Here is a 24271-nt window from a genome sequence, read left to right on the forward strand (position 1 = left end):
GAATAGATTTTGAGGGAATGGCTAAATTTGTGGTGTTAAAAGTTAATCTACTTCCTTTAAGATTTATTTGACTATCTTTGTGTGTGTGTGTGTGTGTGTGTGTGTGTGTGTGTGAGTGTGTGTGAGTGTGTGTATGTATGTACATGCATATGCACATTCTCAAGCATGACTGCACACATGGGTACACATGAATGCCTGAGAGTACAGGTGTCCTCTAAGGCCAAAGGTGTCAGATGCCCTGGAGCTGAAGTTAAAGGCATTTGTGAGCCTGTAACTAACAGGACCCAACTCAGGCCCCCTGAAAGAACACACAGTGCTCTAAGGCACTGAACCGTCTCTCCATCCCCAACTTACACTGTCAACCACGCTTCATCTTACTTTCCTTTTAAGATAGGTGGGGGAATTGTTTCAACAGGCTCTGTCTATGGCTACATCACACTGCTCTGTAACGCCGTGGGCTTTCCTCATCACAATGTGACGCACTCCCCAAACGATCTCATCATCAGGGCGTCGCTGAAGGGGCTAAAGCTTCGCCTATGCGACAGTCGCCGCCTCTCCTGGACTAGAAACAATCAAGCTAATGCTACAATAGAAAGGAGGAGCAAACTTTTAGGCCTTCTACTCAAAGAATCTCTTGGCCAAATTCTTCCACTGAAAGGACATTAAAAAATAGAAGCTGAGTTGCTTCTGTTTACAATGGAGGAGGAAAATGGGCAGTCTGCAAACCGTCAGACTAGACAAACATGGCAAGACGTAGGCTAGAGCCTACTGCCTGCACACCCTGGGCACAAACACCATGAGGCTTCAGGAAGAAAATAACCCTACTACATTCTCATCAAATACCCATCTTTCAGGACTAGCAATCTAGCCCAGGGCCAGGGTTATAGCTTCAGAAGTGGTGCTTGTCTGTCTGTGCAAGGTCCTGGATTCAGCTGTCAGCAATACAGTGAGAAGAAAAGGGCCCAGTATAAAACCCTGCCACAACCAACAGGCACGTGCCCCCAATGATCAGTCATTATCCTGGGGAGGACAATGCCACACACCATGAACATTATGCTTTACTTGTCTTAACTGAGAAAGACGCTTTATCAAGAGGATGGCTCGACGTGATCCCCGTCTAAGTTCTCGTCACTGCCTTCACTACAGATTCGCCCTCCATGCGGCTCCTATGCACTACCAGGCACTGACCAGCCCCTCAACATGGATACCAAATGCTCAAGGGTTCACAATCCCAGATTTGAGTTTTGGTCTCAGCTCCCCCATTTATTACCTATTTGAACTTGAGCATGCACCTTACTATCTAAGTCTGTTTTCTCGTTTATAAGATGCATATCCCTAAGTCTCTCTATCCAACAACAATTTACGAAAAGTCACACGTCACTCGGTGAGCACGGGAAAGTTACTTACTTCTTTCTCTAGTGTTCGAAACATCTGGTTGATCACACTTTCCAAAAAAAAAGTCATGGCTTCCCACTGCACGTATGAAGGTGAGAAGATGGAGCAGAAGCCTCCCTCTCCAGTTCCAGCTGTAGAACATGCTTTTGAAACACACATGCAAACACTTATCAGTGTGGGAGGAGAGCAGAAGGCACAGCGAGCCACAGCTGGCGCCCTGAGGACCACGCAGTAATTGAGAGGTCCAGGAGAGGGGATCTGGGCGCCCCGACGTGAGAAGACTGAGGAGGTGCTCAGCTTCCTCCCCGGGAACCACCTGAACTCACTTCCATCCAGTCTCTTGAGAATATGCACGGAAGGAAACAGTATGGCTTACAAGGCCCTGACAAATATTAATTGCTCCCCTCCTTAGGTGGAGATCCCCCAAATCAACATATCTGAGAACATAAGGAATTGTTCCAAGCTAGCTGTTGCCCAGCACTAGCCCCATTACTCAGCATTTATTTACAAAGTCCTGTGTGGACCCTGGGGTTTGGGAATGCTAAGGGTGGCATGGGAACACCACACTCAACGGCTGATGGACAGGACAGTTACATCTGAGACCAGCTTGGGCTACATACCAAGCTCTAGGCCAGCCTAGGATAGACACACTGTTTTAAACACACACACACACACACACACACACACACACACACACACACACACACACGGGAATTCTTAAGTTATAATATGCTGCTTAACAATCCAATAGCCTCATAGCAATTCTCAGAGCTCCATTTTGAGAAATGGTCTAGAGTCCAAATTCATAAACATCACTAGAACCCCTCCCCCAGAGGAAGCCACAGACAGATGCTAATAGACTAATTTCCAGCTTCTGTATAGTGCTGTCATTCACTAGTTTTGTCTTGTAGCAGTTCAGCTGGGTTTCCTCAGTCAAGCCAGACCTGCAGAGTGGATTTACAGTCCCAAGTGAATGTTACATCTCATCATTTAAATTCTTAGTGCTCTGGGAATGGCCATGACTGCAGCATGACTTGTCCTTGCTAAATCACCTCTCCTGCCTGATTAATCCTGCCCACTAAGCACAACATGCATGAGTAAGACAGAGATAAGGCAAACAGACACATTTAACTGGCTCAAGTGCTTGCAGAGGTAGGAATTTTGGTTTTATGTAAAATGAGGCTGCCCAAAGGCTCTGAGGTGTTTGACTGGGAAGTTCTTAAATTGTTCCTGGTATGCCTAACCAGAGATTCTTTCTGAATCAATGCACTGGCACTTGTTTAAAGCGGAAGTTAAGTCTAGACGTGCAGTTTGACTAAGGGGACACGGTAGAACCTGCAACAGTTGATTCTAGTAGGAAAGAAACATAGTCAAAGCTGATAGCGAGTCAGAGGTTTCGCCCTAATTTAAACAGCAGTGGGTATTTGGTATTATCTGTTTTGTTTTTTCTCCGTGAGGAGTTTTTTTGGAAGTAGGCAGTGGGCAAACTGACCTTCAGTCATGTTGGCACACTGCTCTGACATGTGCCTCTGGCTTATTTTTGTGTGTACAGTTTTTATACAATATTAACATTTAGTAATAGAAGACAAAAAGCAAAAACTAACAGTTCACAGGTCCAGTGTCAATAGCAGCTGACAGCTGATACTTGAGCCACTCTGCCGCCATCTGGAAGCTAGTCTTAGGATCCAGTCGACACACGCACCTCACCACCTCTCCATGCTGGGCTCGGGAGGCTGGCAAGAGAAGGATCTGAATCAACACCTGGGCACGAACTCAAGCCATTGTTTGCTCAGCTGCTGGGGCCTGGGTCGTACACTCATGTTCTAGATCACAGTGGCTCACTACAGCTTTGTTGAATTAACGAACCCCAAAACCTTAAAAAGTAAATTACCTCTAACAATGTCTTAGCAGCTAGACCCTGCAAGCAGCAAGCTAACATTGATTTGCCACATCTATGAAAGCCAAGGGGGCAGCTAGACAGGGCCATGTAGGGTGTGGCCACTGTGGAGAGCAGCCTGGCTCCTCAAAAGGTGCAACAAGTCATAGTGGTGGAAAGGAGAAATACAATTCATGGGCTTAGAATGTATCATGCTGAAATGTACTACCAGTACCCTTCTGCAATAAAAACCTGGAAATTAAAGAGAATTGCTCTCCAGGCCTGAGGACTGCTAATAGGAAGTCTCAGGTGTCACTCCCAGGATTACAGCAGTAGATGCCATTCTGAGAGTGCAAGGAAGAAGTTCAGCCACTTACAGTTGAAGAAAGCATTGAAGTCCTCATCACTGTCAAAGTCAAACCGGGAATATTCACAGCTGGGGCTGTCTGTTTTGGAAGGAAAACCCATCTGGGAAGGGAAAGAAAATCAGTGAGACAGGGGTAAGGACAGACCACTGAGAAGAGTCCACCACATCCAAAGCCCAAGAGGGGCTAAGGCTGCAGGGGATAGTTTACGAATGTAAGTACAGTATACTGGCTGGCTCCCAGCGCCAATGCTCTTCAGAGTGGTAAACAGAGAACACAGAAAGCCAGTATAATTTCTACATTCCTCAGTAACTTCCAGGGTCCATTTAAGGTCCAAGTATGAACACAGTTCAAAAAAAAGGTACTAATTTCATATGGAATAAGATGAGGGATTGGAAATTGCTTATTTTATTATGTACTGAGTACCAGAGGCTGAGTATCATGGCCCACACCTACATTCCCAGAATTTGAGAAAAGAGGCAAGATGATCTCTCCAAGTTTAAGGTGAGTTTTGTCTATATAGAGCTTCCGGGCCAGCCTGGGTCATATAGTGAGACCCTGACTAAAAACAAACCAAAACATACATACATACATACATACATACATACATACATACAATGCAAAAAGATATTGTAAAACCATAACAAAATTAGAACACAGTATGTGTTAAATAAATTCTTGAGGAAACAGAGTCCTCCTGTTCTCTGTCTTTATACCTTACGATGAAGAGCTGGCGTTGAGTTTGTATGTGTGTCAGTGCATCTTGCCTAGTATGTCCAAAGCCCAGGGAGGAGGGAAGGGGAGGGGAGGGGAGGGGAGGGGAGGGGAGGGGAGGGGAGGGGAGGGGAGGGGAGGGGAGGGGAGGGGAGGGGAAGAAAAGGGAAGATCAACAAAGGTCCAGCAGCTGCAGCTCTCCCAGATCTGAGACTTTCCCACACAAGCCTATGAGCAGGTCTCTGAAGAGCGAGCCGTCACTGTCACCACACCCCTATGTGCAGCCCCATCGCTCATGACTTCCAGAAACAATCCTTAGACATCATTCCATCTTAGAATCTACCTGCTTCTTCCCTCACGCATTTGCAAAACACTCTGCTACTCCTGCTTTACCGCCTAAGCAGCGATGAGTTCATTCCTGAGTCCTGCTCTTCCCCTAGCACGACTTCATGCTTTCTGTTTACGTGTTCTACACTATTGAAGAACAGGTATGACAGCCATTCTCACTGACTTCCTCCTCAACAGGAGAATTCTCCTAGAGGAGTTTAAGAGATTCAACAATGCCAGAGTCTTATGTACTCTCACCAACACCCTGCACACTCAGGATCCCACTGCTAAGACACCCTGCACACTCAGGATCTCACTGCTAAGACACTCTGCACACTCAGGATCCCACTGCTAAGACACCCTGCACACTCAGGATCCCACTGCTAAGACACCCTGCACACTCAGGATCCCACTGCTAAGACACTCTGCACACTCAGGATTCCATTGGTTACCTTGACCAAGTTCGTCATAGAAGCACGAAGATATTTTGGTATCACCGCTAACAGCGACGGATCCCGGGACAGAACTTCATGCCTGAAGAGGGCTCCCCACGTCATATGGGTTGAAGAGCGTAGAAACTAAATCAAAACAAAAAACCTACACATCAGCTTACGGATGTAGATATTACTTGAGCAAGACTGTCACTCAGCCTAGCAGTTCTCAAAAATAACTTTCCATAGGAAGAAACCACTCCATTCTGAAGTAACTTCTGCAGCACATCAGGATGGATGACTCGCTATGACACTCAATAAGAGAGTTGTGAGCCCTGCAGTATGGTCAGGACACCACTCAACTCTCTCTGTTATGAAGGGAACTAGAATCACAAAGTGACGAGAAAAATATTGAATTGAATGCAATTAATATCAAAGTAACAAAATTCACTAAACTTTTAAATTTAAATATTTTTTGTTCAAATCATCTAGGCCACACACCCCATGGAGCACAATTAGAAAGCCAGCCACTGTTGGGAAAAGCTGCTGACCAAGACAGTGAAGTGATGGCGAAATAGACTAATATTCTCTTTTCATTATCTGTCTCTGTATGTCAGAGCCAGAGGTCGGAGGTCATAAGCTTTCAGAAGCTGGTTCTCTCCTATCACCGTGGGCCCAGGGACTTACAAGATGGCCAGGCTTGCACGGCAAGCGCTCTTTACCCACTAAGCCTTCCCACTAGGTCCCGGGCACTTCAAAGCAACCCTCTAGTCCTTTCTTAGGTTCAGTGAAGTGACATTCAGACATGAATAGGAAATACTTCAGGCTGTCATGTGTGATGTGGGTTGACCATCCTGATACTAATAAGCTATTTATATAAAGCTTACCTGACTTGGGTGGGTTGTGAAAGCAAGAAAAGACTCCAGGTACATTCCAAAGTTTACCGGTGTTTGTATGTTAGCATCTAAGGCCTAAAGAAGAAAACGGAGCACATTAATGAGTAAGAAGCAGCTGAACAGAGGTGGGGAGGGGGTAGGGAGAATGATAATAAACAGGAAAGAGATAACATTTAATGCCTGATGTGTTGATCCATTTAGCCTTGATCCATGCCTGTTATCATCACCAGAAAGCTGAGACAGAAGCACGCTCAGTTTAAGAATAGACTAAGCTACAAAGAGACAGTGACTCAAAAAATTAAAATCAAAGGCTATAAGAAAACATGACTTCATCAGACCTGTTCTATTCATATTTTTGCGACTCCTCTATTCATCATTTCAATCCGGGTGTGGTCACACACACTTTTAATCCCAGCTCTTGGGAGACAGTGGCAGGTGGATCTGCGGCCAACCAGGCCTACACAGTGCGATCCAGGACAGCCAGAACTACATAGTGAGATTCTGTGTCGAGGAAGGAAATCAGCAACGACCCAGCAATGCACCCATATTCACCTTTTTATTGGCGATGACTTCATCTATAGAATTGCATGAAAAACACTGGCAGAACAATGCCTCACCAGCTCCCATCAGTGTGGTGGCAAAGTGCTACCATGATTGCTAAGTGAACAACTCCCCAAGCAGCCCCATGCTTACCAGCAGTGCACACAGCAGATTTCCCAGAGCACACAACACCTGACAAAGTCTCTTCAGGAAGAGGTAGTGTTTTTCCACCAAGCCTCCTCCATCAGCAGTCCTGTTTGAGGAAGAGAACTGTGATTAGCTGTGCATCATCAAAGAAAGGAGTCCACAACATGTAAGTTCTACTGCCTGTCTGCCTCGTACGTACAATCTTAGTATTTACTAAAGTCAAAAAACAAGTACCAGGTCAGCCCAGGTGGCAAAGGCAGATCTTTGTGAGTTCAAGGTTAGTGTGGACTACGTAGTGAGTTCCAGGACAGCCAGGGCTATAAAGAGAAACTGTCTCAAGCAAACAAACAAAAAAACTCACCAAGCCAGGCACGTGCGATTTGCCTCGAACCCCAGCAGATGGAGGCCTAGCTTGATCTACACAGCTAGCTCCAGGTCACCAGGGATACAAAGTGAGAATGTTTCAAATAAACAATGAACCAAAATAAAAAATGACAAAATCCTACACTGAGATTGATGTGGAACATGGCTGAATGCAATACCTTCCCTTATCATTAAATACTCTGATCCTAGACATAAAAGTCCTTTGGAACCACTTGAGTTGTACTTCACTGCAAAGCCAGCACACACACCTGTGAGCAGCTACACAAAGACTGGCTAATACCCAGGAGGCCTCGCACAGATTCTTGGGTTTGGGAAACTGGGTATTAATGTAACAATTTCTTATACCAGGGACAAAAAAAAAAGTATTTTATGTCTTCCACCAGCTAGATCGCTTAGCAGGTAGAGGGAGGCACTTGTCACCAAAATACAGAATTGTGTTCAATTCCTGGGACCCCAGGGTGTTTGGAGAAAACTAGTTCCCACAAGTTGTACTCTGACCAAACACATACTATGATGTCTTCATGTGTACACTTTCATGCATATAAAGAGATGTAATTAAAATTATAATTAAATGTAATTAAAAATCCTTTGGTCATGCGTGATGGTGCGCACCTTCAACCCTGGCAGAGGCAGGCATTTCCTGGGGTTTGCGACTATCCTAGTTTATGTACTGAGTCCCAGGCTAGCCAGGGCTATATAATGAGACTCTGTCTTAAGAACAAAAACAGCCAGGCAGAAGTGTGCACACCTTTAACAAGGCAAAACAAAAACTCTCTCACTTTCTTAAAATACTGACTTTAGATCCAAAATTCATCAGAACCCAATAGCTCTTCTAAAAAAAAACAAAAACGAAAACAAAAAACCCTACATTTAATTTTTTTTTTGGTGGTGAAAACTGGTCTGAGACAAGTAAGATTATTGCCACTAATGAGCATGAGTAACAGTTGATGTGAGACGCAGACGCAGTAGTGAGACCTGGAGGCACGAGAGAATGAGAAAGCGTGGGACTCAGGTGGCCTTGGGGCTGGCTGTGCAGAGCAGCCCATTTTGAATGGCAGCTTTCCTAGTCTGTGGGTGGGTGGGTGGGTGTGCTGTGTAACCAGCTGAAGAAATGTGAATAGGACACCTCGGCCATAATGACAAATTGTGCCAGCCAAAGCGGTCATTATCACTCAGGTACCAGAATTCCTTAAAAACCAGATCCCGGGCACACACTGTCTGTCCACACTTGTCCTTGGACTCAGAGAGAAGCCTGCAGAGGAGGGCAGCCCACAGAGGGCTCCTGTACACCCCTGCCCTGCCTAAAGCAGCAAACGAAACTGAAGCAAAAGACAGCATACTGTAGGGGAGGCTTGAAAGAACTTGGGACAGGGGACACTGTCATCAGAATATACTGTTTTTTTAAAAAAAAGTATTCTCAGGGCTGGAGAGATGGCTCAGCGGTTAAGAACACTGGCTGCTCTTCCAGAGGACCTGAGTTCAATTCCCAGCAACCACATGGTGGCCCATAACCATTCGTAATGGGATCTGAAGACAGACACAGTGTGCTCACATACAGAAAATAAATCTATATATATTCTCAATAAAAATTTAATTATTAAAGAAATAAAAACCATACTGTAGAACTAGGTGAGCTGATCAGTGGAGTATTTTCTCAGCATGTATGAAGTTTGTCGTTCAATCCTTTGCACCAAAACACCCACCTAAATTAACGGCTGGGGTTTAGCTCCAATAGTTTCTGTCCTGGTATGGAGACCTTGATTTGACTTATGAACACCTCTGTAGAGCTGGGTGTGTGCCTGTAACCCCAGTTCAGGGTTGAAAACAGGCAGATTCTAGAACTTATTGGCCAGCTAGTCTAGCCAATCAGAGCAGGATCAGTAAGATGTCAGCTCAAATAAACAAGGAGCAATAAAGGACTCACATACATACACACCAACGCCTACACACAATATATACAAAATAAAATGAAAAACAAACAAGACATCCAAGCAAACCCAAACCCACCCAGGCCCACAGCACCCGAAAGGCAGACTTACTGTGCGGCGGAGAGAACATAGTGCATGGCCACGTCCCCAAACAAGATCATCAAGCGCTTCCGGTCCTCCAGCTTGCCCTGTGCCCAAGGTTAGGACAGTACATCATCCAAAAACACAGACAAAACCTTCTTCATCCAGTAGCTGACGTCTCCTACACCTCTAACTGACACTATGGTGAGCTCTAAACTTTAATACTACTTTACGCACAAATGGCAAGAATCATGGCTCTTCAAGTGCCAGGGGGTTAAGCCTAATAGATTTCAATATCCTATGCCAACAATTTCAATGCTGCAAATTTCTGTCTAAGGGGGTTGGAAGCATCTAGTAAGTTGTGCTCAAGGATAAATCACACATTTTAAATGCAATGAAGCACACAGTTGAACTGGGAAACACCAAGGACAGAATGGGTTCAATATGCAGTGGTCTGAATGAGAATGGACTCTATCCGGGCAGGTATCTGAACACGTGGTTCCCAGTTGGTGGCGCTGCGTGGGGAAGGTGTGGAATCTTCAGATGTACAATGTATCAAGTAGGGTGGTGGGGGGCTTTCCAAAATATATAGGCTCTCCCAGCTTCTACTTCCCTCGCTTCCTGTTCCTGTCAGCACACCTGCTGCCACCATGCACTCATCCTTTTCCTCACAGGTACTCTGGGCACTGCTGCAAAGCTTACTCACTTTTCTGCTGACTGCAATGAGAAGACACTCAGCGGCTCCCAACTGCAGCTCCTGCTCATTGAGAAGCAGGCACAGAGTTTCCACCAGCTTACAGTTCTCAGCAGTAATGTGATTCAAAGACACCCAGTCAATGTAGCCTGCTAGCGTGTTCAGTGCCGCGATGCTCACTCGACAGTTGGCTTGAGCCTGTGTGAAATCACTGCTGGTTATTAGGTCCTGACAACTAAGGCTTCAATTAAACTTCTATTTTCAAGTTCTAAAATAAAGGTGATTTGTCAGAAAAACGATTTTTCTGGAAGAATTACTGGCAGGGGACTCAGTTTTGTTCCTGGGATGCAGCCATCTCTGAGCACTCTGAGCCCCGATGAATAAGAACGCGCTGCCAAGTGCGGCCGCTCACCCTCTTTCAAGAGGGTCTATCTACCATTCCCCTAGAGCACTGAGGGGACAGACAAAACCCACCCAGCACGGAGGCCGTGTGGTCCACCTACCCATACTGAGCATTTAAGAGGTTCCCTTCAGGTCCACACAGTGCACTCACCTCTGCTTCCTGAGAGGCATCTGTCTTCTGAAAGAAAAGAACAAAGAAACCAAAGTTTTACCGAGTAAAAGACCAGGCAGCAACTTCCTATGTTCCAATAAAGGACCTGGTTTTCAGACAAAATCTTTGCTATATAGCGCCACTGTGCCTGAAGCTCACTGTATAACCCAGGCTAGCCTCAACCTGATAGTATCTCCTGCCTCAGCCTCTCAAGGGCTGAGACAAGTTCTTGCTCAGCACACGCAGCTGTGGACACGGGGAAGACGGGGTGTTGCAGGGCAGAAATTCATACCATTTGCTGGTACTTGTTTACATTTTCCTGAAGTGTACTGAGTAGAAAATTCAAGATTCTTTCCATGTTCTGTGTTAACGTTTGCTGAATATCCCTTCTTCTTTGAGTGGGCAGTGTCTGAAAGGTCACTACATCCTCAGCCAGTCGCAAAAGGATGAACATCACCAATTCCCTCTGTGTTTCCTAGGCCAAGAGAAAGAGGCTATTAAACAAAAGCATTAGATTATGGACACATGCAAACAGATGACCTGCTACTGATAAAACCAGGGACACGACAGGGCTACAGAGCAAAGCCGTCAGCCTGCTCTAACATAAGCACATGCAGTCACACATGCACTCCATACCCCTTGCCTGGAGAGAGTGTCCAACTCCATGAGCATGTCAGGCCAGTGCTGAGGCCACTCTCGCTTGATCATCTCCACCACAATTCTAGACAGAACATCTTTAATATGGTTCTCCTCCTCCAAAATGCTCAGTGTTCCCTGAAAAAGAATGAGATCGTGAAGACTCTAAGGTTTGGACTTCTAGGCATGAAAACTGCGCTGTAAAGACACAGAATGCTTGCACTTGGAATATGGCTCAGGTGGCACAATATTTGCTGAGGCCCAGGGTCTGAGCTCCAGGAGGACACACCTGTGATCCCACACACAGGAAGGGGAGATAGGAGCATCAGAAGAGCAAGTCCTCCTCAGAGCCAGCGAGATGGCACAGCAGGCTAAGTTCTTGCTGTGTAAGCCTGGTGACCTGGAACCCATGGTGGGCCTCTGAAAGTTGCCCTCTAACCTTCATGGACATCCTCTACTATGTGTCTGTGCTTGAGTGTGTACACACAGTGACAAAAAATGAGTCAGTGCCATTCTCTGAAACATAGCAAGTTTGAGGTCAGCTACATGAAACCCTGCCTCAAAAAGGGGGGGCGGGGGTGGAGAGGGGTGCAGGAGATGGCTCAGTGAGTAAAGGCACTGGGGGCCAAGGCTGACAACCTCAGTTCCATCCCCAGAACCCAAATGGTTAAGGGAAGAGTTGATTACCTCAAGGTGTCTTCTGATCTCACAATACACGCCAAGCACTCACCACACCCAGCCCTCTACATGAACGGAAGCACAACACTGATCATCAGGTCTTCTTTGAACCTAACCTGTTCTCCATGTCTGTGTCACTTGGCCTGCATTCTCACTGGTCACTGTTTCCACAGCTAATGAACAGCTGTCACAGAGCCAGGAAAGCACAGTCGCTCTGACTCACGAACTAAAGAGACTTTCACACTGTTTCGGAGTTCTAAAGGCCAAAGTGGAATACAGGAATAAACTGGAACACTGATAAATCGGTAGGGCATTGAAGAGCACTACAGTCACAGAAGTTCTAATACTAAAGAGAAAGATACACTATCTCTGTCTTCCAAGAATTTAAACATTAAAATTGATGAGTGATCAATGCTCGTCTCTTTGGAGTAGTAAATTATAGGTCTCCACTAGCTAAACGGATCCATAAGTTGGCAAAGCGCCTCTTTCTTATTAAAAGTAGTGCAAGGCCGGATTGTTAGTGCTTGCCTGTAAGGCTGCACCCAGCAGTGTCAGAGATTCAAGTTTATTCTCCACGACACAGAAAGACTGAAGCTACTCTGTGTTTCATGTGACCTTATCTCAAAAAGCAGCCTCACCAAATACTCAGGGATCTCCTTTCCTGCCCTTTGTTATAACAGAAAAGACAGGCATGGTGGCTGATGCCTGCAATCCCAGTATGTGGAAGGCTGAGGCAGGAGGTCTGCTCTCAAGTGGAGGACAGCATGGGCCACAGAATGAAGTCCTGTCTCAAAAAAAGGAAAGACCGGCTTGGCATGGTGGGGCAAATCTTGAATCCCGGAAGGAGAGTCTGAGGCCATCCAGATTATGTGGACAGCTGGCTGAGGTCTGGTCTGTTGCTATGTCCTACAATGCTAACACTGGACTCCAAGGCCGGCTGCTCCCAGGAAGAGGAGTCCTTCTGAGGATCCTCTTACAATCATCTAATTTACATCAAAGATTCCTTAGGAGGATTTACTCAGTATACCAAGGGATGCTATATGACCTTGCTCCTTAATTTAAAGCTAATGGTTGAATAAAGATGCCTCCAGCCTATAGCTGGACAGGAGAGGTAGGCAGCTTTGGTTCCTGGACTTGGGGTCCGAGACAAGAGCTCATGAAGGAATGGGGAAGAAAGTAGACAGGAGAAGATGCCGTGAGGCAGGTAACTCATGAAAGCAAGAGCAGCCCAGATGGCAAGTCATAACTCAGGGTTATTGGTGCAGAAGTAGATACTAATAGCTTAGAGGGTGCATATCTGCCCAGCTCTAGCGCTTTAAAGGTTTATCATAAATGTAAAGGTTCTGTGTTTTATCTGGGAACTAGATGGTCAAAGGTAGGGTAGAAACCTCCGATTAATAATAATTATTACCGGGCTGGAGAGATGGCTCAGCGGTTAAGAGCACCCGACTGCTCTTCCAGAGATCATGAGTTCAATTCCCAGCAACCACATGGTGGCTCACAACCATCTGTAAAGAGATCCGATGCCCTCTTCTGGTGTATCTGAAGACAGCTACAGTGTACTTATATATAATAAATGAATAAATCTTTAAAAAAAAAAAATAATAATTATTACCACAACCTGTCTGAATTAAAGAAGTAAAAAGACCATCACTTTATAACACGTTTGAAGTCTTATTAAAGGTTGAAACAAATCCATTCTGTATTTCACCACATGTATCACCGTAGTTCAGCTTAGATAAAAGGAAAAGATACGAAGATGGTGTTATGACCATCTAACTTATACCTAAGAATCTTTCCTTTTAGGCAGGGTCTCTCTATGCAGCCTTCCTTGTCCTGGCACTCACTTGTGTAGACCAGTCTGGCCTGGAGTGCGTCGGGATCTGCCCACCTCTGCCTCCCCAGGGCTGGGGTAAAAGGTGTATGACACCACACCCAGCTTCTTTAAGAAGCTTCTTCATTCATTTGCTGAGCATCTTTAACCTCTTCCGGTCTCTCCTTAGTCACCCGGGTGACCTACGTGGAAGTCATGACTTTTGGCACAGTTGCCTAGGAACATGGCCTCCCAATACCCCTTGCTCACATTTGCAATCAGCTCCATGACACTGTTCTTCAGGTAGACCTTCTCCAATCGAGACATGCTGTTCCACCGAAACCTGACCACCAAAACAGAAAACCAGCAAAACCATGTCAGCAGTCTTCTCTTCACGGGAGAATATCTGTGTTTCCTGCTTTATATGATGTTAGAGGTTTCATTAAGAAATGCTTTTGGCCAGCTGTGGTGGCACTCACCTTCTATCCTAACACTCCAGAGGCAGAGACAGGCGCTCTCTGAGTTCAAGGCCAGCTGGGCTACATAGTGAATTCCAGCACAGCCAAGGCTACATTGAGACTGTCTCAAAAACAAACAAACAAACAAGCAAAAAACCAAACTAAACCAAACCAACCCCAAAACAAACAAACAAACAAAACAAAACAAAAAATCCTTTAAAATAAGGAAATTACACTTCTGAGATGTCTCAGTAGTTAGGAGGACCTGAGTTTGGCTCCCAGCACCCATGTTGGGCAGCACAGAAACACCTACAATCTCCAGGAGAATCAAATACCTCTGTATCTGCCCTCACAAGCACATACTCAAACAAATGCACATTTAATAAGATATAATAAAATCTTAAAAAGATTCTTGGTACCAGGAAGATGGCAAAGCGCACTTGCTGCTCTTGCAGGGAGCTTGAGTTTGGCAGTTGATCATATCTGTAACTCCAGCTCCAAGGGATCTAACTAGGTACCAGGTACATACATGGTGCGCACACACACACACACACACACACACACACACACACACACACACACACAGGCAAAGCACTTACACACATAAACAAATAGTCCATTTAAAAACTCTACTTTGTAGGGGTTGGGGATTTAGCTCAGTGATAGAGCGCTTGCCTAGCAAGCGCAAGGCCCTGAGTTCAGTCCCCAGCTGGGGGGAGGGGGGGAAATGGGATATTTCTACTTTGTACTCTTCAGAGAATGGACAAAAAAAGTCCACATTCGACCAGAACAGGAACAATAGAAATACATACATGCATGCATGCATGCATGCATCACTTAGCATTTATATGGGATTCATGTCACAAATCAGCATTTCTCCATCTAGCCATCTACAATAATAGAGTTGCTCTTCAAAAACAAACAAAAAAGCTTTTCTGTTTCTTTTTAAAATTTGGTTTCTTGAGACAAAGTTTCACTCTGTAGCCCACTATAGTAGAACTATGTAGCCTAGGAAGGCCTAAACTTGTGGCATCTTCTAGCTTCAGTTCCTCAGTGCTAAGCCTTAAATGTGACTCACCGAGCCTGGCTTGTTAAATATTTAATATGTTTAACACACTTTCCTGAAGAAAGAACAACATCCTGAGTTCATCCTTAGTAATCATTGTTTATTTCTCGTCACTGGGAAAGCACCTGTGTGGTCGTGAAAGGGTTAAAGAGCTGTTCTCTTCAACAAGCTATAGTGGTAAGAGTTCCTTACTTGACAACGTGTTCCAGGATCTGAAGGCCAAAATGTCTGACGATGGCAATTTGTGTTTTTTCGGCCAACTTCAAGCCACATGGGACACAGATAGGGCACTTTTCTTTAAACTCTTCACAAAACTGAAAGAAGAAACGTTAAATTTCCATGGGGAGGCATGAAAAATAGAGACTAAAAATCATAAAAGTACAACCTTAGCCGACTGTGTGTGCTACTGGGAACTGAACCTTTCACGAGCAGGGCAAGCCCAATACCTCTAAACTATATCCTCGGCTTCCTCTCTTACTGTACGTGTGCAGTGTTTTCATGCATATGTTCACAATGACAGAGCTGCACATTCAAATGGAAGCTAGAGATTGAAGCTGAATGTCTTTCTCTCTGAGAACCTGGAACTCAGGATTTGTCTAGACTGGCTGGTGAGTCTCTTCCTCCCCTACACCTGAATTATGGTAGCCAGCCATAATTACAAGCAATTCACCCTCTATGCCATCTCCCAAGGTTGTTCTGTTTACTTGTTTTGAGAAATGGTCTTACTAAGTTGCTCAGGGAGGGGTTTAACTTTTGAATCTCCTGCCTTAGTCTCCCCAGTAGCAGGGATTATCTGCTGTCCTTTTAGCTGTATTTTTAAGATGAGAGAATCTAGACTAGTAATGCAGACACTCTCCATTTTGATATTAGTCATGCTAATACTAAAAATAAACTGGATCTAAACGAGTAAAAAAAAATGTTAAGAGATATACCCATACAAGTGGAATGTCAATCTCTAGAATTAGCTTTAAAAACTACGGGTGCCAGGAAGAGACAGTGAACAAGCAAATCTCTGTATCATCTGAGTTTGGGTCATAGGCCTATTCGGGATCATTGTGGTGGTCTATTTCTGTGCCTACGTAAAATTCTTCATAATAAAAAACAGAGAACAGAGTTGTTTGATTCCAAATCCTGCGCTACATACATCTATATGTTGGCGTTCACTCTAACGAAAAAGCAGCTCTGTTGCAGGTATTAGCGTTCCCAAATAGCAAAACCTGAGCTAGACCCTGGGGCAGAGAGCACACGGGATGCAAGAAAACTACTTCCAGGAAACCAAAGTGCCCCTTTGCAAATGCAAAGCCAGTGGTAAAGCTCATCTTCGCGCAAAAATAGCCGAAGAATATCTCACAGCTATAAACATGGAAGGAGCATTACAAATCAGCCCCAGAGATGCCCAAGACTGGAAAGAGATAGAAGGACGTAAGGATGTAAGAAAATGGACACTCGGGGATCTAGAATCAGCACAAGTCTGGAGTGATCAGCAGGGAAGAATGAGGGTGGCATTGGGGCAGGAATTTGCACGTGCGCTCCCCGAAGCCAGGGAATATGGGGTTTGCTCTGGCTTCAGAGCCGCTGCACCCTGCGGTTGTGGTGACCGCGGTGTGATCTAGAGTGAAAAAAAGTGAGGAGCGGGCAGAAGGGCCACTGAGAAGTGGCTAGGGGATGTGCAACAGTTAGGGACCCTTGCGTGCGATGCAAAGGCAAGCGCGCAAGCAAGAGAAGACTCAAGTGGGAGGTGAGGGCCGCGACCAGAAGCCACCCTCCCCACAGGGAGTGGGAGGTCCAAAGGCCGCAGAGGCGGGAGACGAACTGAGTTTGGAGAGGCCGTGAGGGAAGCCTGGGATAGGGGTCTCGGGGCAGGCCCAGGCCGCCAGGACCCCAGCTACCTTGAGGGCTTCCAGCCGGTAGCGCTGGGTAGAGCTGGGGTCCATCATGACCGTCACCGCTTTCACTAGCTCCTCGCACAGCGCGTTCACTTGCTCCATCTCCATGGCTAGTGCCGGGAAAACCACCGGCGTCCCAGGAGCACGAGGTACGCACGGTTCCCCTGGCGGGACCACACGTTGATACCGGGCCGCGGCGGGCTGGGGGTGGAGAAACGGGAGGAGGAGCGTGAGTACCAGAGGTTGGAGCTGGGAAGAACCCAGCGCCGCGCATGCGCCGGGTCAGCCACGGCGCATGCGCGCGCGGAAGTGGCGGCTCAATGTGAGGGCCGCGCCTGGCTGGGCGGGGCTGGGGACGGAAGTTCTGCGGTGCGCAGGCGCATCAACCGTCTCTCTCAGCGCGCGCGGTGCTGAACTCCTAATTTCCCCTGGGCTTGCTGTGGGGCGCAAACCTTCAGGCTCTGAAGGCTGTTTGCTCGGAAGGATCCGAGGGATAACTACTCGGTTCTGTGTCACCACAGGCAGTAAGTCTCTCTCGGAACCTACTGACCTGATCCTGGGAAGGCGACGACCTCGTCTAGACGCTGTCATTTTCCTTCCAGTGGACTCAGCCCGGAACCCGGAGCATCGCTCTTGGCAGTTTGACAGGTGTCTGTCGCCTTGGTAAGAACATTAAAACGCGATTCGCGATCGCTGCGTCGGATTGCTTTTGTAGCTGTCGGTTTTAACTTGGAGTGACTGGGTCGAAATGAAAACATGCTTACTGGGAGAGAAGGCCCTGAGATTGTCTCTAAAAGAGTTTTCTTGTAGAAAGAATTTTTCTTGTAACTGTTAAACCTTCTTCACCTGTGTTTATTTTCTCGAGCGTGTTACTATACGACCGACTCCAAACGTGTTTTGTACAGAGTGGGATGAACTGAGATGCTTGAAAAGGCATCCCACTATACCTCTGGGAGGCTGAGGCAGGAGGATTGCTTCCAGTTTGAGGCCAGACTGAACTACAACGTGAGACCTCACAAAACAAAACCAAAAAGGAGAAAAGCCGAACCCAAATTTACGTAGTCCTTTAAGTTTTGTCACTGCGTTGGGTTTTCACCAATACATAAAAGTACAAAAGGAACACATAAATTAAAAGGCTTCATTATCTCTTATCTTGCATATGTTTTATGGGTTTTTTTTTTTCACAGTAAATTGTTGCCCTTAAATCACAGCTTCGCTTCCAGTTTTACCTCTGATATTTTTATTGATTGTGGTACTTACCCTATATTGATTGTGACAGTGCATTTGCCATTTTCTGGCTTTATCTGTTCCAGTATTACAGAAAAGCCACTCTAAAGCAAAGGGTTGCCTGACTTAAGTGTAAAGGTTTTTAAACCTTGGATCGCTTTGTTTTAGGTGAAGGGTTGGATTTGTAAGGCGTTTGTTTTCTTTGCAATAATATTGCAGCTCTGTGGTAGAAGTGGGTCGGCACTGTTTTGAAGTTGAACTTGAAAAATAACTGCTTAAAGTTACAGTTGGGTGCTAGCTCACTCGTCTGTATAACCTGTTTCTTGTATTTAAATAATGCATTTCCTGCATTTCTGTAAAAAGTATTATTTGTGCTAGGCCATTGGTATGCAAAGCAGTGCATATTGGAAATCATCTTGAGAACCTTTAAAAACCACAGTGCCATGACCGTGGTGGCCTGTGCCTGTAATCTCAGCATTTGTGGGGAGGAGCAAAGAGCTCAGGTTCATCTGTGGCTACAGAGCAAGTTTTGAGACTGATTTGGGCTACATGACATTCAGAACCATTCTTCAAAACAAAAAAGGAATTACACAATGGGAAAATCACTGAACCTCACAAAGCAATCCTTGAAGGTATCTATTGATAGTTGCATGGTTGTTGAAAATTTGCAGAGAAACGGGGTATTCACATAGTATTAGGTTATTCTCTTCATTCATATGTGGCTGTGCTTTCTTCTTTCTATGTAATCCAGGCTGGCCTTGAACTTAAAAGCTTTTTGTCTTAGCCTCTTGAGTGCTAGGACTTAAGAAGTGTGCCACTATGTTCTATGTCCAACTGTTTCTAAGTGTTTCAAGATTTAAAATTTGCATGAGAACAGTACTCAGGGGGCAGTTTGGACCTCTGTGAGTTTGAAACCAGCCTGGTCTACAGAGTGAGTTGCAGGGTAGCTAGAGCTGCTCAGTGAGCCCCTGTCTCACCAACACCCCCCAGTTCTTCATGAATGCTATGGTGTTATATTCACAGAGGGTTGATCCCATGATGCCCTAACTGGGATATGACATACATGCACAGACACGCACACAGAGGATTGATCCCGTGATGCCCTAACTGGGATATGACATACATGCCCAGACACGCACATACATGCACAGACACGCACATACATGCACAAACATGCACATACATGCACAGACATGCACACAGAGGCGCTTGCTGAGACTCAAAGTTGTGGCCTTGAGAACACTAGGAAAGAGCTCTCACACTGAGCAACACTCTGCAGACACTTCAGATTATAGCACGTAGGCTGTGTGAAGAGATACCGGAAGTGTTCATGTGCATTCCCTGCCTGCAGGGTCTTTTTTCCTGAATGTTTTCAATCTGAGGTTGATTGATATAGAACATTTTCTTTTCTTTTCCCTCAATTTATGTTTGAGTCAGCGAGACTACAGCGGTCCTCTCCCCAGAGTGTTGTACATTGTGGGCGTTTTGATCTCTGGTTTTAATTTTCCTTTTTCCATGATGAGTGATGCTGAGTCCATTGTTAAGCACTGTGTAGTTTGAGTGACAAGACCCCCATAGGCCTGTTTGTCTGAAATGCTTGGTTCTTAGTGGGACTGTTCAGAAAGAATTAGAAGAATGGCTTTGTGGGAAGAGCTGTGTCTCTGGGTTTGGGGTTCTAAGGTTTCAGAAACCCACCCCAGGCCCAGTGTCTCTCTGCCTTTGGATCAAGATAGAAAGCTCTCAACTAGTGCTCCAGTACCGTGCCTGTCTTCCTGTCATGATGGTCATGGACTAACCTCTAGAGCTGTAAGCAAGCCTCAAATTAAAGGCTTTCTGTTGCCTTGGTGCTGATGTCTCTTCACAGCAACAGAGTAGCAACTAAGACAGGCAACTTTGGGCTATATGTGTATCCTTTATGAAACGTCTTTTCCTTAGAATGGGTAGCCAGATGTGATGATGCGTGCTTGTGACCCCACCACTTGGGAGGTAGAAGCAGGAGGAGCAAGTAGAGTTTGAGCCAAGTAGAACTATGTTTAAAGCTTTCAGATTATCACCTTCATAAAATTATACGTTTATCCTCGTGTCAACAGTAGGTGAAAATATCCTTCATGTTAGTGACCACATTCCTACTGTTGCGGCTCATCAACTAGAATGTAAATGTATAGCAGTTATTGTTCTCATCGATTAGAATGTAAATGTGTGGCAGTCATTGCTTTGAGACAGTGTCTTCCTATGTAAAACTGAAAGATCTGCTGCCTCTGCCTCCTGAGGGATGAGATCAAAGATGTGTACTCCCACACCTGGTAGAAATGCAGTGGAGGTGTTCTGTGTTTTAGATGATTTTTCTGTTTATAAATGTCTTCCAGACTAAATGGCTCCAGGACAGGACCTCGTGGTTGCTCTTGTAGACATGGACTGTTTTTTCGTACAAGTGGAACAGCGGCAAAATCCTCATTTAAGGAATAAACCTTGTGCAGTTGTACAGTACAAATCATGGAAAGGTGGTGGGTATGTATCATGATTGTGTCATGACTGGTGTGTGCACATGTGTGTGTGTGTGTGTGTGTGTGTGTGTGTGTGTGTCTGTGTGTGCACAGGTTAATATTGAGGGTCTTCCTCAGTTGCTTTCCACTTTATGTTTTGAAACACTGTCATTGAACCTGAAGCTCACTGATTCAGTGAGGCTGTTAGCTCCCTTCCCAGACCTAGGATTAAAGGCATATACTAATGCACCCAGCTTTTTCTGGGGGTCCTGGGGAATCCAAACTCAAATCTGCCTATTGGTACAGCAGGTACTTTATTGATTGAGCCGTCTTTCCAGCCCCTCCTAGATTTTTATGTGTGTGAGTGTTTTGTCCACATGTCTGTACCACCTGCATTCAGTACCCACAGAGGCCAAAAGAGGGTGTCAGATCCCCCTGGGACTGGAGTTACAGACACTTGTAAGCCACCCAGGTAAAAAGAGCAACCAGTGCTCTTAACCTTAGGCCCCACAGATATTTTGATCTATGGAAACTCAATAACTCTGTTCTAGATCTTGTATGTGAGATTTCTGAACTGCTGTGTCTGGGATTGAACAATAGCATCATGTAATATTTTTGGTTTTATTTCCTTTTCTCCCCTCTAACTTTAGAATTATTGCAGTGAGCTATGAGGCGCGTGCATTTGGCGTGACTAGAAACATGTGGGCTGATGATGCTAAGAAGTTATGTCCAGATCTTCTGCTGGCACAAGTTCGTGAGTCCCGTGGGAAAGCTAACCTCACCAAGTAAGCAAAAGAACACCGCACAGGAAGGTAGAGGGGTTAGAGAGGGTTTCCTGGGAATGCAGTGTGGCCCAGTAGTAGAGTGGTTGCCCAGGTTTAATACCAAGGAACACACTTTTAAAAAGTTACAGGTGATACTTGGTACTGCTTGTCTGCTGCTCCTTGCTCAGTGAACTGCTGTTTAGACTATTATGAAGACATTCTGTCAGCGTCTGTGTCTGCGCTAACTCTTTCACGTGTGCCTCAGTAGTAACCGTGTTAGCATTGCTTTTAATAGTTCCTGCTTTTATGCAACCATTCATCATCTTCCTTATTTAAAAATCAATTATTGGGGGTTGGGGATTTGGCTCAGTGGTAGAGCGCTTGCCTAGGAAGCGCAAGGCCCTGGGTTCGGTCCCCAGCTCCAAAAAAAAAAAAGAAAAAAAAATCAGTTATTGTGCTGGAGAGATGGCTCACCAGTTAAGAACACTGGCTGCTCTTCCTGAGGTCCTGAGTTCAATTTCCAGTGACCACACGGTGGCTCACAACCATCTGTAATGGGGTCCGATGCCCTCCGCTGACGTGCAGGCAGAAGAGCACTCACACATGGAATAAGTAAACCTTTTTTGAAAAAAAAAATCAATTATGGGAAGGTGAAAGATGGCCCAATGGTTAAGGACAGACACTGCTCTTGCAGAAGATGTGAGGATCCCAGCATCCATACTGGACATTCACAACTGCCTGTAACCCCAGCACTAGAGGAATTGGAGGCCTCTGGCTTCTGAGGGCACTTGCAGTCAGGTACACATATCATACTCACACACACACACACACACACATAATTTAAAAAAACCATAATTGTTGTTGTTTGGCTTCTTATTTGGTTGGTTAGTTGGTCTTTTTTTTTTTTTTTTTTTTTTTTTTTTTTTGGTTTTTTTTTCTTTTTTTTTTGGTTCTTTTTTTCGGAGCTGGGGACCGAACCCAGGGCCTTGCGCTTCCTAGGCAAGAGCTCTACCGCTGACCTCAATCCCCAACCCTGCTGGTTTTTTTTCAAGACAGGGTTTCTCTGTGTGGCCCTGTCTGTCCTGGAATTCACTCTGTAGGCCAGGCTGCTCTCGAACACAGAGTTCCGATGGGCTCTGCCTCCCGAGTGCTAGGATTGAATTTAAATCAATTATTACTGGGTTGGTGAGATGGCTCAGCAGGTGTTTGTACTTGGCGGTACTTGGTTGTACATGGTGGAAAGAGAGAAGCGACTCCTGCACGTAGTCTTCTGACACCCAGGCAAATGCGCACGTACACGTGACAGGTTGACTGGTATGTGGGGAGGTGGGGAGGTGGGGAGAGAGGGAGATGAACAGTCGTCATTAAAACTTCATATGGACCAGTGAGGTGGCTCAGTGAGTAAAGGTGGCAGAAGGAGAGAACCCAACTGCCAAAAGTTATCCTCTGACTTCCACACATGTATGCATGTGTACATACACACACACACTCACACATAATAAAACCATTAAAAATAAAGCTACACAAGGGCTAGAAAGATGGCTTAGTACTTAAAGAGCTTTTGCTGATCTTCCAGAGGACCCCAGGTTCAGTTATTAGCATCCATAGTGTTGTCCTTTTAGACGATCTTTTTTTTTTTTTTTTTTTTTTTTTCGGAGCTGGGGACCGAACCCAGGGCCTTGCGCTTCCTAGGCAAGCGCTCTACCACTGAGCTAAATCCCCAACCCCTCTGAAGATCTTTAAATGAAGCAGCTCTCTGAGATGATCTTAGCTTGTTCATACTTCTTTATCCAGAATAGGTTTGAACGCATACCCTCTATTTCGGGTGAACCAAGGGTTCTATGGTTTGGGGGCTGGAAAAAGGTCCTTGGCTGAAAGCTAAGGAACTGAGATGCCTCATTAGCATGGAGAGGCCTTCCAGGCGCTGTGTTCCATGACTGACAATTGTACCACCTGGTCGGGGGGTCTCTGGGTTACATGCTCCCAGGTAGGCATGGAAACAGGGAGGAAGTTAGCCCTACTCTTGCTGGTCTCAGGATGAGATTCTAGTCTCAATTTTTGAGATTTCTAGGGTTTGAACATGCTCAACCTTACCTGTTCTGTGCCAGTTCCTCTGGTGGCACGGTCCATATGTCCTGCATACATTATCATAGTATGTTGTATGTTATGGTTTAGGCATCAGGCTTTGATGAATTGACTGAACTGGAAGTCTAAAGATATAGTTGATAAAAGCTGTTGGAGGTGGGAGGCCATGTCTTTAATTCAAGTACTGAGATTTAATCCCCGTAATCCAGAAGCAGAGACAGGCATATTTTTGTGAGTTCATGGTCAACCTGGTCTATAGAGCTAGATCAAGGACAGCCTAGGCTCTGCAGAGAAACCATGTCTGGAATAACAATAAAAACAACAACAAAAATAGCTCAACCATAAAGCAGAATTTATTCAGTTAATAGACATGTAGTATTGCACCCTATGTTAGCAGTATAGCTTCTGTGAAATAGATGTTGCTGACTTTAAAGTTTGGGGAAAAGCATACTTCACTAACCTCAATAGAACCATTTATTTAAAAACCCTTTAGTAGTTGGGTGTTGTGTAGCATATCCCTGTAAATCCAGCACTTAGGATATGGACAAAGAAGGATCTAGAGTTCAAGGTCATCCCTTGATACCTAGTGAATAAATTTCACACCAACATGGGGTATATGAGACTCCGCCTCAGAAAACAAAACAAAGCACAAAGCAAATCTTCAGTAAATCATGAACAATTATGAATTTAGCATGTTTTGGAATGAGTATATAGGTCAGAGAGTTTAAAGGACCTGATGATTTCAAATCATTTTAGTAATTAAGATACCAGGTTATAAATAGACTATTTACAAAAACATGTCTTAGATTGAGTTTCCATTGCTGTGAAGACACCATGTCCAAGG

At 45.3% G+C, this 24271-nt stretch overlaps 2 protein-coding genes across 4 annotated transcripts in view; one reads left to right on the forward strand and one right to left on the reverse strand.

Annotated features, from left to right (window-relative positions):
- Positions 1–17043, reverse strand: part of Xpo5 (exportin 5) — a 37986-nt gene extending 20943 nt beyond the window's left edge. Inside the window, exons 1-14 of the mRNA NM_001108789.3 lie at positions 16872–17043; positions 15175–15296; positions 13729–13801; positions 10968–11105; positions 10624–10806; positions 10332–10358; positions 9791–9976; positions 9115–9191; positions 6698–6797; positions 5996–6079; positions 5130–5255; positions 3649–3739; positions 3000–3128; positions 1408–1538 (exon numbers count right to left, since the gene is read on the reverse strand). Of these exons, the coding sequence (NP_001102259.2) occupies positions 1408–1538; positions 3000–3128; positions 3649–3739; positions 5130–5255; positions 5996–6079; positions 6698–6797; positions 9115–9191; positions 9791–9976; positions 10332–10358; positions 10624–10806; positions 10968–11105; positions 13729–13801; positions 15175–15296; positions 16872–16976 (1572 nt within the window). The 5' untranslated portion in view covers positions 16977–17043. The remainder of the gene's footprint in view (positions 1–1407; positions 1539–2999; positions 3129–3648; positions 3740–5129; positions 5256–5995; positions 6080–6697; positions 6798–9114; positions 9192–9790; positions 9977–10331; positions 10359–10623; positions 10807–10967; positions 11106–13728; positions 13802–15174; positions 15297–16871) is intronic.
- Positions 17044–17226: 183 nt separating this feature from the next.
- Positions 17227–24271, forward strand: part of Polh (DNA polymerase eta) — a 34648-nt gene continuing 27603 nt past the window's right edge. Inside the window, exons 1-3 of one of the 3 annotated variants that reach the window (NM_001108204.1) lie at positions 17227–17531; positions 20462–20603; positions 21229–21363. In NM_001108204.1, coding sequence (NP_001101674.1) covers positions 20467–20603; positions 21229–21363 — 272 coding nt within the window. In that variant the 5' untranslated portion in view covers positions 17227–17531; positions 20462–20466. Of the gene's footprint in view, positions 17532–20461; positions 20604–21227; positions 21364–24271 lie in introns of those variants that run through there. The other 2 variants (XM_006244537.3, XM_039083534.2) reach the window with 2 other exon arrangements.

Source organism: Rattus norvegicus, chromosome 9, assembly GCF_036323735.1.
Source record: "Rattus norvegicus strain BN/NHsdMcwi chromosome 9, GRCr8, whole genome shotgun sequence".
Taxonomy (NCBI): Eukaryota; Metazoa; Chordata; class Mammalia; order Rodentia; family Muridae; genus Rattus; species Rattus norvegicus.